The 17,748-nt window shown below is 39.2% G+C and overlaps 1 protein-coding gene across 1 annotated transcript; it reads left to right on the forward strand.

Annotated features, from left to right (window-relative positions):
- The first annotated feature begins 11,757 nt into the window (after nt 1-11,757).
- Nucleotides 11,758-12,891, forward strand: NPY4R2 (neuropeptide Y receptor Y4-2). Its single transcript, XM_074830038.1, has one exon. The coding sequence runs from the start codon at nt 11,758-11,760 to the stop codon at nt 12,889-12,891; it is 1,134 nt and encodes a 377-aa protein (XP_074686139.1).
- The last annotated feature ends 4,857 nt before the right edge of the window (nt 12,892-17,748 follow it).

Below are 17,748 nucleotides of genomic sequence, written 5' to 3' on the forward strand. Positions count from 1 at the left end.
AAATCTAATTATTGATTTGGAAATCATCTAGCTTTTAGAGTAACAGGTATTATATAAATTGTTGCCAGACAAATGGATTAATTGTGCTGTTATGCTCATTGACATTCCCCCAAGGACATGTGTACTAGAAGAATGGGATGAAACAAAGCAGAAAACAGCCCTTTGAAAGCCTCTCCCCACCCTGGTGCCTTGTGTGGGTCAATCCATAAGTGCAGATGCACAAAGGAACATATTCACCAGAAGATGACAGGTATATTGCAGAAAAGGCAAGCCCGTGCCTGAGAGTCCAACCTACTGCAAAGAAATGCCATATAAATAGTTCTGTAGCCTTCCATACTGGGGTAGAATTTCCTGCAATAATCTTGTTGGGATCAAAGTCCACTGACAAACAACCCCATGAAAGCTGTTTGTACAGAAAACCTGGACTATAAAACATGTTTAGCCAGTAGACTTCAGGCACTACACTGTGCCTGGTACAAAGTTCATGAAAGTGGTTTATATGAGAAATATCCTATAAAACATATTTAGACAATATTAAAAGCAATTATAACAAGAGTGCTGTACAGCTTAAAAGGCCCAGATAAATCATTTGAGTATGTTCAGTTTATTCAACGCTGACATCATAGGTGTTTTCTTTATCTGCCTTTCCTCTACCTTGCTGAAGTGTATTACGATGAAATATTTCAGCTGATGGAAATAACAACTGCTTTTTAATATCTACTGTGGAAAGCCATGGTCACATAGTCTATTTTCAAGTGTCATGCTGAGAGCATACAAGTAGAAAACCTGCACATACTAAGGAAAACAGCTTACCAATGTTTAGAAGAAAACCCATCCATGGCTCCAGGTACCAGAAGGTCATTAAGGTGATTCCAGGAAGCAGGTAAAATGAGAAATACGATTGTAGCTTCTTAAATCTTTGACCTTCATGATTAGTTAGAACTCACTAGTAGCAGCTCTGTTTGGTGCTATCCCCCTGTGTCTTCTTGGGAATAATGGAGTGGACATCACTGGAGCTGGCTATGACCCTTCCAACCTGTGAGTAGCAGACACTGGAGAGGCCATCACTTTTCTACTTGCTGAGGGTGGATCAGAGGATTTCACCCAGTTTTATATATGTATATACATATACATAAGGAGATAGATATAGAAAGAGATATAACTATAGATATAGATACATAGACATAGATATAAGGGATCATGTTATCAGCTTCCTAAATGCTAGATGCATTTATAAGGGCCTGCCTAGGGGACCTTGAGTAACAGGGCTACTTTTCTGAAGGCTTAAACATCATTTAGGCAGTTCAGAAATATCCCTGGGAAGATACATCAGTTTCATAGCTCCCCCCATGGAAGGAGTTTTATGAACAAATTGGAGAAGGCTGAAAATGGTTAAAATATCAATTCTGCTTCAGAGAGAGGTAGAGATTTTGACAAAATAAAGCCAAACCTAAATTGTGCAAAATACCTACAAAGATGCCACGTAGACCTGATAAGCTTAGCATACACATAGACTATGTACTGTTCCATGGTACATTTTCTCCATATGCTTTTATCATTGAGTACCTAGTACTATTCTTTGTGGACACTGTTTGCTCACTGTTTAACAGTGCCAAGAGAGAGCAGGACTCCAGATGCTGGACCACAATTAGATTTGCTAGATGTACTGTAGGAGAATTGACCTCTGAAATTCCATGCTTGGAGGAAAGAAAGAGACAGAGCATCAGGACTCCATCAATGAAGGCTGATATGGCTGAAAATCTGACACAAGAGCACTGGAGGAGACCCTCAAAGCATCCAGAGTGCAGCTGTAATCCCACTGCTGTGACAATCCTGTCACTCCTAGGGAAATGCTTAATTGCACGCAATGAATGTTTGTTGGTAGAGGTCTTGCTCTCACCATAACCACGTGCAGGAAGGAGTTATTTGGTCAGAGCAGAGAGGACTATTTCCCCATGCACCTGTACCCTCTTGAAACTCATTGTCTCCATGGAGTTCAACTGTATGTAATAAACTGCAGAGAAAACAGTTGCCCAGTACCTTCCCATAGCAGGAGCATGTGCTGTGGACAGAGAATGGGAGCAAGACTTCTTATTGCTCTGTGGGTAGTAGGACAGACCCATACCATGCCAGCTAGTTTCTTTACTCCATTCCCTATCAACAGCAAACAGGGGTTGGTCTATTGGTTGCTAGAATCAATGCAAACCTACTGATATGAACAGAAACAGCCAGTCTGACCAGCTGGGACTACAGTACTTCCATGCTGCTTTCCAGCAGCAAGTGTCCTGCATATAGAGGAATTTCCACCCTTATGCATCCTCATACAAGTACTACTTGTGCATTTTCCAAAAGCCTTAATGGGTCAGGATCCTCACAGAGACTCTCCAGAGATACATGTTCAATAGTCCCCATTGTATAGTGAAATTAAACATGGCCAAATTCAAACCAGCCAGTTCAGGTACCAACATCCCTTTCAGCAAGGTGCAGAACTAAACCTACAAGATCCACCTGGATGAGGAAACAGGGATCTGCATCTTTGTCTTGCTGCTGGTGTTCTCACTCCAAGCTAGCTCCAGTATTGTCCCCTCTGTGCTGCAGTCCAGACAGCTACTGCACCACACCACATCTCTTCGCTTACACTCAGTGGCTGCTGTGTGCATGTAAATCCCAGCTACACAAATTAGTGCAGGGTTGGAATGACCCAAGTGCTGCTCTCACATTAGCTTGTTAATAGTGAGCATTTTCACCCTGCAGTTTGGACATGATGTGGAAGGAATATGCATGTAAACAGCTCTAATGCAGCCCCATTCACCTCATCAAAAAATGGCCAGAACCTTGCTACAGCAGTTCATCCTAAAAAACCTGTCAAGAAGAAATTCCCAGATGACATAGCAAAATATTGGTGGCTAGGTCATTTCCTGATCCCTGGGAGGCAGCCCCCTGAGCAGTTCTTCAGGAATAGTTCTGCAGCTGTTTTCTGTTGACTTTAAGAAGAGAGCACATGCTAATTTGCTAGTTTGCAGGCTCTGTCCAAATGTCTGAATTGAGAGAATAAAAGCGACACAGAATATCTTTAAATGTTTGGAAGGTGTGGAGATAAGGCTTGCTGAAGAATGCTGCAAGCTGAGGGGGACAAGAAGAACAGCTTCACAAATCAAAATACTCCTCAGTAAAAGGACTGTCTGTTTCCTAGTGGTTTTCCTCCTCTTTCTTAAATGCTTTGAACAGCAGAACAAGTAAACATATGATAAATAAATTAAGGAAGAAACAGAAGTGAACAGGCCAGCTAAATAAATAATTTCAGATTTTCTGGCTCCAGTAAGATAGGAAGCTTCTACTTCCTAAGGAGCTGGCAAGAGGGCTGATGCCTCCTCAGCTGGAGCACAGACTTCATGTCTTCTTCCCTAACCAGATCAGAAAGGTCATCTCCTTCTGAGGTGCCTGGGTAAAAGGGAAACACTGGGATATGGGGTGCTCGTTCATACTAGCTGGTAGATAAAGCTCCTGAAAAGGAGGCTGGAAAAAGTAAGTAATACAAAATAAGAAGCAGCTCAAGCATGCCCTGAAGAAAGAATCAGTAGCTAAGGACAACTTTTTAGCCTACACCATTCATTACAAGTTCCAGTTTTATGCTTCTCAGCATCATAAAACATGAGAAATTCCAAAATACCCTAGAAAGACCTTAAATATTCCTGCTTCTGCTTTGATTATTTCTCTAATGATGAAAGATGTCAGCTAAACTCTTGAAGTAGATGAGCACATCTGTAATAGCTGGTACCAGAAAAAATGAAAGAAAGAATACAGTACAAATGAAAAAATATTTTCACAGTTAGTTTAGTTGGTAAGAGCTTGTATTTATTTTGATACTGAAATATTTGATTTCTGGTGACATACTACATGACTTCAAATGAAAACACATATTTGTTACAACTATTTATCACACCTTTAGAAGGGCCTCAGAATAGCATTAACCACTGGACTAGTTAAGTAGTTGACCATAGCTTAAAACCCACTTTAAGTTAAGAACGAAATTTTGTTATTCAGATATAGCCCTTGGAAATATTCTGTTTGTGTATTTTCCCAATGTAAGAGAAAAATTTGCAACTCTGATGTTTTTCATGAGAAAGACCTGGGAAAAATCAAAGAAAAGCGGCACTTCTGCAAATCCTTCTTTTCCTCTCTTTCCAACTTTCTCAGTGCTCTTACATTTCTGAGTTCTTTGCCCTAGTAACAGTGTATCTCTTGCCCTTTCACAATTTAAGGACTTGTAGCCTGGATCCTTCTAAAATAAAATTTCAATATCAGTCTGTGATGAAATGGAAAAATTGAGAAAAATGATACTGGCAGCCTTTTCATATCTATGAGGCAAAATTCTCTTTGAGCCCTACAGAAATCTCAGCGGAGAACAGGATTAAGCTCTGTTTCTGTATTTTGTCCCTTTGCTTTAGTGTACTTCCATTTGACTACACACTTGTGTGCAGCATGGGTGCATGCTGTGCTTCAGATAACTCCATAGCTCTTTGCTGAAGTTGCTATTCCTCTCAAGTATCTGTAGAATTTCTATATTTATATAACAGCAGAGGGAGCCAGAACTTCAAAGTCAGACCATAATCATAAAGCAGAATTCATTGGCTAAACTGAAGGGAAGGAAGAAAGGAGAGGGGGAGAGAGAGGGGGAGAGAGAGAGAGATGCCACCCAAATTACCTACAGAAACAGTGAGGAGAGCTTCTCTTCTGGATTGCTAGGACACAGAAGACCTTACTTTGCTGCTACAACATTCCTTCTTTCTTCCAAAATAGAAATGTGCAGCAACAGCAGTGATTTTCTCAATCAGTAACAGGTAAGAATTTTCTAAATTATGTATTTCAGACTGGTAAGAGCTCAGATATCTTTATTAAAGTTATTGCTTTTGATAATAAAAATTTATTCACTTTTCACTGGAGTGACTGACAGCTGATGCCATCATTGTTAATTCTCTTTCTGCTCAAATCTTCCTCTGCTTTGGATAATGACTGATTTCTGATTGAAAATTGTTAAGGATTCACCTGAAACAACGTAAGATCTAAGGCAAGAGTTATATATCAGAAACTTTTAAGGGAGACATACTGAGTAGTTGCTATATTAATATAATTTAAAGAAACAAGTTTTAGAAGAACACAGAAGTATGGATAACAAGCAGTTCAGTTATGATTCTTCATTCATTTAACTCTTAGGGTAAACAGGAGATAATGAAAAGCATTTGATTAGCATTTAAATTCTAAAATTGATCCACTGATATTGACAGGGACATAAAATTTAAATTAAAGAGAATCCATGGATTGAAAGGCTTCATGTATATTCAATTCCTAAAAACAAAGAATTCTTATACTGTCCTTCAGTTCCATGAAAATGTTGTACATTTCTTTATGGTTTTCAAACAATACAGAAACGAGGGCAGAAATATTAAGTGAACTTCATCCAAAGTCCACTATAATCAACATGCTCTGAACCCAGTTACAAAGCAAGGAGAACAGCAATAAATACTTTGTTCTCTTTGTATGCTTTTTAAGCTCTTGTCTATCTCTATTAAGAGGGAGGCTTGTCTGCTCCTCTAGACGTGTACAGCACCAAGCACAAAAGGACCTATTCTCAATTGTTTTTTTAATACCACTATAATAAACATTAATGTAATTATTAATGGTAATAATTCAGCAAGAAGGGTTATAAAAACAAGGGAGGCCTTTGCTGTTTACCATTCAGCTTTGATTAAGGCCATGCAAACAGTTGATTTTATCAGTCAGTGCCTGAACCAAAACATTAAATGTATAGTTTTGAAAGACTGGATGTTTTTGAGGGAAAGAATGCATTTTCATATGCAAAAAAAAAAAAAGGTTTTGGTATGAATGCAACATTTTGCTTCATTGGAAACAAAATAATTGTAATCAACTTCTGAGTGTTTTTTAGTAAACTGAAGGGCTTGAATCACTGTACAGGAGATGATACCAAACCTGATGTTTAATCCAATGAAGCCCAGTGATAAGCTGGGTTCTTCCTCCTCCATCTGATTAAGAAAAAACATTTGAAGGGACATCTTTGAGCATCATGAAATGTCCACAGAATATAGGTACACTGAACCGGCACTTTCCAACAAAGCAGGTGGCTTTGACAAACGGATCCAGTCTGACTTGTCATGAAAGACCCAATCCTTGTATCTACTGAGCAGAGCTTTGCAACCTTTCAGGGTGCAAGAGGGAGATAGCAGCTTCTTGGGGGAACTTGGGTTTCAGGTGTGCTCCCCGCCACCTTGCGGTGTGACAGAAAGCCTTCCTGGTTACCATTGGTCACTGGAAAACACTTCTTATCTCCTAGTCCCTGAGACTTCTTGTTCCTCACCCAGCCCATGTAGTTTCTGGCAGTACACATCATGTCACCATCCAGATATCCTAACTGGCTGTCTGCTAAGGTGCCCATTACAATGATTTATGGATTCCCCACCTCCTTTGGTGAAGATCACCTTTGTAAAAATATTTTTTTTTTTTCTCTTGGGTACAGGACAAGTCACAATGGCCTTTACTCTTAAGGAATCAGGGACTAACTACCATTCTCCAGTCTGCTGACCTGCTAGTCACATTTTACCTTTGTGAGCTGCCTCTGTGTCTTTGGTAAGGTTGTTATGATTTTAACTAGCAAATAAAATGATAGAGTAGGTGCTTTTGTAAAACTTCCCTGATTTCTGCAGGATCAGAAAAGGTTAACTCATAATATAAGTTCATAACCCCTAAAAGGTTTCCTTCTGAAAACGTGCAGATGTGAGAGGGGGAAAAAATATTAACTTTCCTGGGTATTTATACCATCTCCCAGTGTTACAGATTTGTAACATATTAATACACACATCTTGTGCTATATCCTCATTATGCATGTTTTAGAAATTTTTAACATATATAGCTTTTTCAATGACCTAAGATAGTTGCTGCCAATAATTTTGCAACACAGAGTTAAACAAAGATGAAGAGTCCACCATTAATTTTCATTGTACCAAATCCCTTATGGATTTAACATTGCTGTGGGATGTTTGCTCATACTCAGTGGTAGGTTTCCTCTTCTACTTAAATGTTGCCTTCCTGGGAACTTGTAATGATAGCCAAATGATTTTTAACCTCCTTCTAGGTTGTAACGCTAAACAAGGCAAATCTATTTTACTGAGATAATGTCATTGCCAGCAAAAAGGGGATACCACTGTTAAGTCATTCACTACCACCTCAGTTAATATCTGCAACATGAATTTCAGAGTTCTGTTAAACTGCTTCTTTGTTTCTAGTTTATAAGAGGCAGACCATATCTGTTTTACTGCAGATAATTGCTGTAACTCTTTAAATAAGTAATACAATCACTTCATGTCTTTAGGAATTGCTTCCCTCAGGAAGTCTCATGGTCTGAAAACAGCAAACATGGCTTGAGCAACTAGTTAAGTTCTGAGCTAGATAAGCAATTGCTTCTAAGTACCAGATAATGAAGCTAAACACTGCAAACATATTTTTTTCTTTGACTTATGTCTGATGTGGAAATTGATCCACACTGTCCATCACAACTATGGAGACTGGTTTTGATTACAGTGAGGGGATGATCATGATTAGCTTTGTAAGAATGACCCACCCCTTCCCAGTGAGCACATAAAGCACAGTATCAGTTACATCCCTTGATTTATTCTACCTCCAGGAAAGCAGTTTCATAGAGGTTTTCATAGGATGTCTTCAAGTCCAGGGGTCTCTCAAAAGGGCAGTCATGCATTAACTGCTTGGCGTCACTTTTGTCTAGCAGTCTCTTCGAAACCCACTGAGGGTTTCATTTTCTTCCCTGACCCATCTCTGCAGAATTCCCTTTCCTTTGAGGAATTTTTCTGGGAAATACAAGATAGCCCCTGGGACAAGGCTTTCAAGCTGACTAGTGATAGATGGTTTCCTTTTTTTTTTGAGACAACCTGAGTGACATTTTTAAGTTTAGAAGACTGTGTTGTTCAGAAAGACAAATCCTTCAAGCCTTGCTCACTCTTCTTCCTTGCTTCCAACACACACAGCAGAGTGATGAATGTCTATAAAAGATGTAAGTGGGGAAATATAACTTACACTAAGATTAAATCTGAAAGCTCCTTCTCTTTTTCCTTCTATATCGTGACAATTTGCTGCAGACTTTTGTGACATTCACTTTTTAGATAAACTATCTCATGCTGCATCAATTAGAGAAGAAAATCCTTGCTTTTTGAGCATGTTAACTTTTGTTACTGACCTCTTTCCTGAAGTTCATTAACTGTTCTGAGCAGGATTACTCTTTCCTCTTTAAAAACAAACAAGCAAACAAAAGCAATCCAGCTTTTCCCTCCACTCCCTCAACAAACTGATTTAGGAGGCATGCTTTTCACTCCTACAAGCCAAGTAAGTATTGCTTCACTTTCTGGATACAAAAGCTGGTTTTCTTAGCCCATAAAGTTTTTGCTGTACTCTACTTGGTAATTGACAAACCTTCAATACAGTGAGGGGACTATCACCCTTGTTCCCACTGCAACGGTGATTCAGTATATTAGCTAAAATTTTATTCAAATGACTAAGCATAATATGTACACATTGCTTATTACTGGCTCTTAATTTAGACCAAACTGAATGGCAAACACCTTGAGATAACACAGCATTTATCAGTGACTAAGCTTGAGAATCTGCTATCCAAGGATACCATAATAGGATACATAAGTATAAGGTCACTGCAACATTTATTTTTCTAGAACTGCTTTTTACGTTATGGTTGCCAGAATAAGAGATACAGAAAACTATCAGCCTAGCTGATCTAGGCTCTGACTTTTCCCAAGACATCACTTTGCAGGCAGTTTTAAGTACTGCATAGTGCAGCACAGGTTCCCTTGAGACACTGGACAACTCAAGTCTCACCTTCCTCTCTCAGTTCCCTTATCTGTGATAAGAGGGTGACCATTCCTTATTTACCTCTGTGAGGTACCATGAGAATGAATGCCCAGGAGGTGCTCGACAGTCACCTTGTAGGAGACTGCATGGAATGCAAGGTGTTAAAAGAGAGGGAGATCCTAACCCAACAAAATGCATAGCAGAGCCTTCAGATATGCTTTTTATCCCCACCATGTTTGCCTTCTGTGACAAACACACAACTGTGCCCTACCTTTGGCATTCCCCTTAGGAACGTGCCCCTTAAAGCCGTAGGATCTGGCTTCTGTTTTCAGGTGGCTTCACTACTTACTTACTTTGCTTCAACTTTGTTAGTTCTCCTCAGTGACACCTCAGCATGTCCAAAAGTGTCTGGGACCCTTCAGAGGGCTTACTCTGTGGGGTACAGATATTTGTAATAACTCAGCACACATTTTTCAACCAACAAGAGAGAACCATGTGTTTGTTGTTGAGGATACTGTAGCTAAGGACACTCAGCTGGGACTGCAGCAAAAAGCTCATGGTCTCATTTACAGCAGTCTGTTTGTCCTGTCCAAATGCCAAGACTGAGATCCTTTGACTGGTATCAAACAATATTGCAGGCTGCTGATCTCTTTGCTGTTTCATCTGCAGCATCTCTACTGACCAGTAATCACTAAAAGCTAAGAGACTGGTTGATAGTTTTCATTCTATATCCATCTTCACACTGAGGCAGACCATCATACCCTCCCCATATGTGAATGCAATCCATATATCATTGTCTCTTCTTTTAACTCAAGAAAATAAATCAACCTGTTCACGCAGGTTGAGTAACAACACAAAAGTGAGTGGACAGAAAGAGTCATACTTAAATTCACAATTTGAAAAATGTCCTTTGCCCTCTTAAATTAAGATTTAAACTACTGAGGAAATGAAAGAAACAGAGGAAGAAAAGGTTACTATATTTTACTTATGTGACTGTCTTGACTGTCTCAGACTGATGGATACACATAGATGACAGATAGCAAAGCAACAAAAGAATTGACTCTACTAATTTTTGCTGATCAAGTAGAACAATGATCTCAAAACATCTTTTTATTTACTGTACACTATTGCTTTTCTTAGTTCCTGAGAGGCAACATCTCTAGAAGCATACAATACAACTCATAAAAGAGAAAGATATGGCAAACAAAAAATTGTAGAATGGTGCGTGCTTTTTTGTACAGTACTGGTTACCTTTATGCATGCAGTTGCTCTGCAGTAAATGCTACTCAAACAAAGTGGCAGGTTCACTATACTGTTTTATTTATGTATTTATATCTTGATCACTTGTTTTTCTGAAGCTCAGAAGTTTTTCACCACTCTACAAACTTGTTTGAGTGGCATTTTGTTGCTGAGGAAAGGGTCAAGCAGTGGGTAAATAGTGTCATTCCCTGAGTATTTATTTACTTTTCACATTACAAGCCTTTGTACAGCATAAAACTGCCTCTGGCCTGGGGACAATTCCCAGCAGAGTCAGATTTTTTTTCTTTGAGTCCTGGACATAGAGGATTTGGACTCAGGGTCAGGATTATAAAGCAGGCTCTGCTATGGCAGATCACAACAGCCTCCCAGGAGCCATCTGGTAGAGCTCAGGCAGACCTATGGCTGAGATTTCCAAAAGTGTGCAGCTTCAATTAACTCTGTGCATTCAGCTCCCTGAGACCCCATTGAAAATCCTAGCTTGGGGCTTGCAGCAGTGGTTAAGAAGCAGCCCCATCTGCCTGTGAGTGAACAGTATCCAGGACATAGCACATACTATTACAACACTTGAATTCTCTTGGTTAAAAAAAGCAAAATTATGCTGAGGGAGAATTGATAAGAAGCTTCTCATAAGGAATTAATAGACTTATCAAATGAAGAGATTTGTCAAAATCACCTGCTCTTAAAGCCAAAACCAGGAGACTGGACTATATTTCTGATTAACCCTGTGATGGATACATTAGTCACGCAGAGGGAGACATCAATGCTTCATGGACACTAGAGTTCATCCAGAATGGGGAAGCAGGGAATTTGGACTGCAGTTCCCATGACCTATCAGAGCTGTGTAGAAGCTGTAGAATGTTGAAATGATTTTGATTTTAGACTTTTTCAAAATTGTCCCATGTTATCCCTCCTGAGGATATGAGCCTGAATTTTTGCATGGTGATTGTCTCAAGCAAATGTGGATTCTGGCTGCAATCACAAATGCATTTCACAGATTAACTCACATAAAATATTCTAGTGTTGGCTTTATGCACCTAATATGGCTTACTTTTCACACTGATGTTTAGCTCAATTGAAGGTAAATGCAGTCCACAATGTGTCTTCTGCTCAGTTTTGGATCAGAACCTTGCAAAACCAGAATTACACACAATTTTTACCCCCGAGTGGGTTTTGATCCAGCTTTCTTGAATCACCGCTCTACTATATTAGTGATGTTCAAGATACTGCACTGAGTTAAATGATGAAGTTAAGGTGTTCTTAAATCCATGGGACAACCTCACAACAAGTGAGGTCATAATTCAATAGAGTTGCACAGACTTCCATTCCACATTTTAGAAAAGAGTTCCGTTTTATGATCTAATAAACTATGTAAAAGGGAGCTGCAGAATATACACAGAATCCCTGGCATTTGCTTCCCTGTCTCCGCCTCTGCCCTTTTGACTAATTTTTTTGTAGCATAACTAAGCAATCTCTTTTCTTTTCCTTTGCAGATATACCCAGATCTTCCACAGCCAAACAGAACAGATAAAACTTCTTTTTAAGCTGGCTCCAGAAGACCCAGATTCTGTTTGACTATCACCTTTTTGGATAAATATTTTGGAGTTCAGGATGAATAAGACAAGGGCTGTTAATGATGGTTTTCCTTTCCTGAACAGTAAGAACTGGAGCTCAAACCGAAGCTTCCCTGTGCAGATTTCTAATCAGTGCAGGAACATCACTGACCTTACTGTCTTTCTGGCCACCTCTTACAGCTTGGAGACTGTCCTAGGCATTGTGGGAAACATCTGTCTGATTGCTGTCATTGCCAAGCAGAAGGAAAAGGCCAATGTCACCAACATTCTAATTTCCAACTTAATAATTTCAGACTTGTTTATGTGTCTTGTCTGTCTGCCTTTCACCGTTGTTTACACCATGATGGACTACTGGATATTTGGGGAAGTCATGTGCAAAATGACCTCTTTCACTCAGTGCACATCTGTGACAGTGTCAATTCTTTCCCTTGTCCTTATTGCTCTGGAAAGACACCAGCTCATCATAAACCCGACTGGCTGGAGACCAAGTATCTCCCAAGCCTATCTAGGAATTGGAGTGATTTGGACTTTAGCATGTCTCATGTCCCTGCCCTTTTTGACCACATCTATCTTGTCTAATGATTTGTACGAGCAGCTCTCGCATATCATGAATTTTTCCACTGACAAGGCCATATGCATCGACTCGTGGCCTTCTGAGCAACACCGACTTATCTACACTACTACTTTACTACTCTTGCAATATTGCATCCCACTGTTCTTCATTATACTTTGCTACCTGCGTATCTACTTACGTCTACAGAAGAGAAAGGACATGTTTGAGAAGAATGAATATAGCAACCGAGCAGTTCAGCTGCGAAGGATAAATATTTTGTTAGCATGCATGGTTGCAGCTTTTGCTGTTTGCTGGCTACCATTGCATGTTTTCAACACCATTGTGGACTGGAATTACAAAATCATTTCGCCTTGCTACCACAATCTGATCTTCTCATTGTGCCACCTGGTAGCTATGGCTTCCACCTGTGTCAACCCTGTTATCTATGGTTTCCTAAACAGCAACTTCAAAAAAGAAGTGAAGTCACTGATTCTGAGCTGCCAGCATAATTCAGTAACTGCATCAATGGAAGAATATGATCATTTGCCTTTATCCACCATGCAGACTGAAATTTCCAAGGGCTCACTGATGTTGAACAACAGACATAATTCTATCTAGTTAGTAGACAACATTTCAGAGGGATGCACTGACATCAATTATTACCTGTAGATATAAAAAGCAACTGATGATGCCATAGCTGGGATGTGAACAGAAACCCATTACTGCTTGATTTTTGGAAGAATAGGCAAAGGAAGGTTGTAAATGTATACAGTAACTCCTACAGTACACAAGTTGTTCATGTCATTGAGATGGTATAGACATTGAGACTGGGCTGATGGATATGTGCCTGCTCTAACAGATCAGTAACTAAGCTGTGACTGCTCACAGACTGATATGGGGTTCATCAGCTAAGCTCATATCTCTACCATGGCTGCAGTAGAAACCCAGACTTCCAGTTTCAGCACTGCCAAAAGTTGTATTAGAGAAGACTCTCTGTTTTTCAGTATTAACAAGATTTTTTTATGCACAGCTGACACACCAGTGGAACAGAGATATGTAAATATATAAATTTTTGTGCTTTACCAACTCTCATAGACCATTAGGTAACAGTAATCTTTCAGTAGATCTAGTTCACAACAAACAACTGGATGTTTGTATGAAACTTCTCTCTCTGTCATATAGGCTTGGGAATAGCCATTGCCTCTGCAAGTAGGGACACAGAAGAATGACCTTGGTATGTAAAGAAGACAGTTACTTATTGAGAGATGGTGGCAAATGAAAATGTTACTCAATGAATGAAACTCTTAAAGCACATTGTGATGAAGCAGAGCACTATTTTTAAGCAAATGAAAACCAGTTGTAGATCTACATGGAAACGAGTCTGGTTGACTTTGCAATTCCTGCTGCTGTCAGTCACAAAGCTCTGCAATGCTAAAACTGCATGCCACAATGGTACTAGGTGGCTGGATTGGTGGAGTTGTTCCAGGTCTTGGTAGCAAGATGTCACTTCTGCTTCAGCAGTTCCTTGGTACTTTAATTGCAAAGTATCTCATTCACAAGGTCAGAAGGGGCAAGAAAATATGTTGTAGAAACCATGTCTTTTAAGAGTGGGTATGTTTCCAATGAAATAAGCATATGCATGGTGGCTTTCAGTTTTCCATTAAAAGAAAACCAGATGTCAGATACCAGTTCCACTCACTGGCATCGGCAACAGAGATGGAGCTGAAATTTCAACTATTCAGTAGAAGGTCAATGAAAATACACAAGTGGAATCCAGGTCAGGCTGAAGCCAAGCCTCATGTAAATAGTATTGTCTATTGCTCTACTACAGTGAGGGTCATGTTTTTTCACATCTGTGGCATTTTTAGTCTTTGTCCACAAAACCTACAAACCATAAACTTATTTTAACCTCTGGAGCCAGAGACATTGCTCAGTGACTACTGAGAAACTGAGAAGTAGGTATGCTCAAGAAGCCTGTACTGAGGAATGGATTAAAAAACAAAAGACAACAAATGTAAAAAGGAGAACAGCCAGGTCAATGCTAAAGAAATATGAAAGTATATTTTGTCCTAGGTTGTTAAACTAACTTTAGCAGAAGACTGGACTAGGTGGCCACCTGGGGTAATTTCCAACCTGAATTATGCTACGATAAGGAGTCGTTACTTGTTATGGTCTGTGGGTTTGCATAGTTGAAACTATCCAATGTGTAGTTATGCAGACAGGTAGAAATCCCACAGCTGGAAGCTCTCTGATTAGACAAGTTGGTAAATAGTTAGGTGAGGAAAAAATTCTTCCCATGCTGTGGTCTGACAGGCAATATGGGTATTGGACAGAGTATCTAAAGACAAGAGCAAAACCTTATGCTACAAGGTAGCAAAAGCTATCAACAAGTGTGAGATCATATCTTCATCTGGCAGAAATGGGAGTTAATCCCTTGCCATGAGTTGGGTGAACAGAAATCAGTTGCAAAACTTTAAGTTTGGACTTGAATTCTTGTATGCAGAGTCTTAAGGCAGAAACAGTTTTGATGAAGCCACCCTTCTAATTCTGGGCAGAACTTGTGTATCTCACTAAGAGTTCACATGTGTTACCTTTTGTATCTTCCTCAATTATCTGGCAAGACATTTTTGCTTCTTTCAGATGGACCTCTGCTTTCTTTTTTTCTTTGTTACTTGCCACAGTATGATGAGAAGTTGTTTCTCTTGATTTGTATGCAATGTCATTTCTAGACTGGACATTGAGTCTCTTAGAAACAGAACAAGAGGACTCTCATTTTATCTCATATGCAGCTTCAAATTTGCTACTGTAGCTGAAACCAGAGCTGATACAACCATGTGATACTGAGTAGTACAAAATACAGTAACTCCTCAACAACTTGATTTATACCAAAACTTTGTTGTATTATTTGAAGGCTTAAATACTGCTTAAGCTTTGTAGTGTTTTTGTATTTAGGATCAATTTCATCCAATTAGCCTTGAATAATTTTGCCTGTTTCCTGCACTTGTTATAATTCCAACATTTAATTAACTAAGATTTGTGTCAAACTATCGTAAGAATACTCTGCTAAACATGAACATAGAAGATTATCTGATTTATGATCTTAAGTATACAACTTTTCCATCACCAGTATCTTCAATGGAAACACAAATACCTTTAGAATTTGTACTTCCATGAACATGTCTTTTCACTAGTTCTAAGTGAAAATTTTTTGATAGACCACTTACAGTATGTCAGAGGCCTGCCACTAGAGCTATGCATTGGCACTATGCATCAGGTCCCAGTTCTTCCTGCAAAGGGTAGAAATACCAGTGGGGTCTGACTCTTTGTTTAACTGTAATTCATGTGGCTGTTTGTATCCATGACCACAAGTAAATATGTAAAACAAGCAGATCCAACTTTACAGTAACCCAGACAGACACAAACGGATGTATCTTCCTCTAGTGATTAAGAGAAGTGTCATGTTTGGAGTCAAGTACTGTTTATTGCTAACAGACTTTTGACTGGATAAACTGAAGGATCTAAACACTAAAAGCCACCAAACCACACCCATACATCTAACTGCAAAAATGTAAATCCTCAAAACTCCCAACCAGCTGCTGCCTATCCATCTACTTACATACCATCCTGAGGTACATGGTTTTCAACCTCTAAAATTCCCTAAGTAGCTAAATACACTTTAGAGTAAACCCAGAAAAAAAAAAAATCTAAGTTCCAAAGGATTAAATATCTATGCCATGTGCAAGCCCTAATCTTTATTTACACACTAGTTATCCTGCTGGCACAAATAGCCGTAACAGGAAAGGTGCTTTTATCACCACTTCTTCATTCTGTGTGGACATCAAGGCTTATGCAGCTGTGCACAAATGCAGTAGAGGATATTATGCTGCTAGTTTTTAAGAACTGCTCTAGCCACTGTCCCCTGCTCTCTCTGAAGGCAAAAGCACAAGGCTGGATACAATTATACCTGTATGGTTGAAAGAGCCATTTTGTTTGTCGCTTTGAGGCTTTAATGCAACCAAGGGGGACTATGTCTCTTTGGTCCCGGCAGAGGGTAACGGAACCAAAATAGCTTACTTACATCTTATTAATTTTTAAATAACAAGTGAGGTTCATATCTAAGAAGGATCAAGCATTTTTGTGTTCATTGTATATAGTGATGCTTTTGAGTCTGCTCTTTGCAAAGTTCTGCTACTGAATTACAGAAGCAATGTTGGGGAAACATGCAGGAGTTGTGCAAATCACGAGTTCATACAATTCTAAGACCTTACCCAGCTTTTTTTTTTTTTTAAAGCTTTTTATAGTCCTGCTTCTTGTGACATGTTTTATAAAGATAATGAGGTTTTCAGCAAGAAAACTACTTATTGCTATGATATAAGTGGCACGCTGTAGGGAGTCTAATAATAACAAATAAAATAATATTGCCTGTGTTACTTTACTTCTCTGTGCCTGCTTCTGTAAAATGGCATGAAGTACATAAGATTTAGTTCTCAACTAATGTTTATCAAGATAAAACAATTTATACTGTATGATAAGAGCCAATGATATGTGAAGGATTAATGGCTTGATGCATTATTCCTAAGGACAGACAATGGTGCAGCACAGCCAACCAAGGAGGAGAGGACAGACTAAGTATCAAAAATTCAATGTGGGATCCTGGAATATTCTGATGCCAGAACTCAGCTCCTCCTCACAGACTTCCCAGAGTGCACAGGAAACTGGGTCCTATGTGGCATACTGTCTTGAACCCTGACCAGAAACCCGACCAGAAACCCAACCAGAATGTAACCAAGGCTGCTGAGATGAAAACTGATGTGGGACATTTATAAAAATTTTATTGAACCTCAGAAATGCTTTGACTGGGTTAAAAGAACTGATAAATTTCTCTGACCTGGGTTACCTGTCTTGACAGAAAGTAAACCAAGGTACTAGAGATGACTATAGGTTGTGCTGTAACCAGGTTATGTTTATTACATTTCCACACACAGGTGAAGAGTGCAATAGCAGTATATGTTACCTACCTGACATGTTGTTGTATGTCATAAATGTAATGTAATCATCAACAGCTGTTGGTAATGATATTGTGACAGCAATCAGGGTCTGCACGGTAGGTTTGCTGTTTGCAAATGCAGTGTACACACACATATGAAGCATGACAGTCTAAGAGAGCATATTGTAAATTAGGACATTGCATCCTAAGGACCTTTAAGGGTTTCTTTTACTTTGTCCTTTGTGTCTTCTCACAAGGTCACCTGACATTTCTTTTAGAGGCCATTCTCTTCAAATTTCTAATTCATTAAATACTGGCTCAATTTTCAGACCAGTATTCATCTCAATCAAAATTTTTGTTGCTTAGCACCATGGGTACTCTGGGTTTACATTTATAAGTATCAACATCCACATAGGTTTTATGACCTTCCCTCACTCTGTCAGTTTGCTTTATGAAGTCACTTCTTTGAACTCAGGAAGTCATAAGTA

The sequence above is a fragment of the Strix aluco genome, chromosome 7, assembly GCF_031877795.1.
Source record: "Strix aluco isolate bStrAlu1 chromosome 7, bStrAlu1.hap1, whole genome shotgun sequence".
NCBI classification, from domain to species: domain Eukaryota; kingdom Metazoa; phylum Chordata; class Aves; order Strigiformes; family Strigidae; genus Strix; species Strix aluco.

Excerpts from the sequence above, each read along its gene's own strand:
- NPY4R2 (XM_074830038.1), top strand. The coding sequence starts at position 11,758 with ATGAATAAGACAAGGGCTGTTAATGATGGTTTTCCTTTCCTGAACAGT.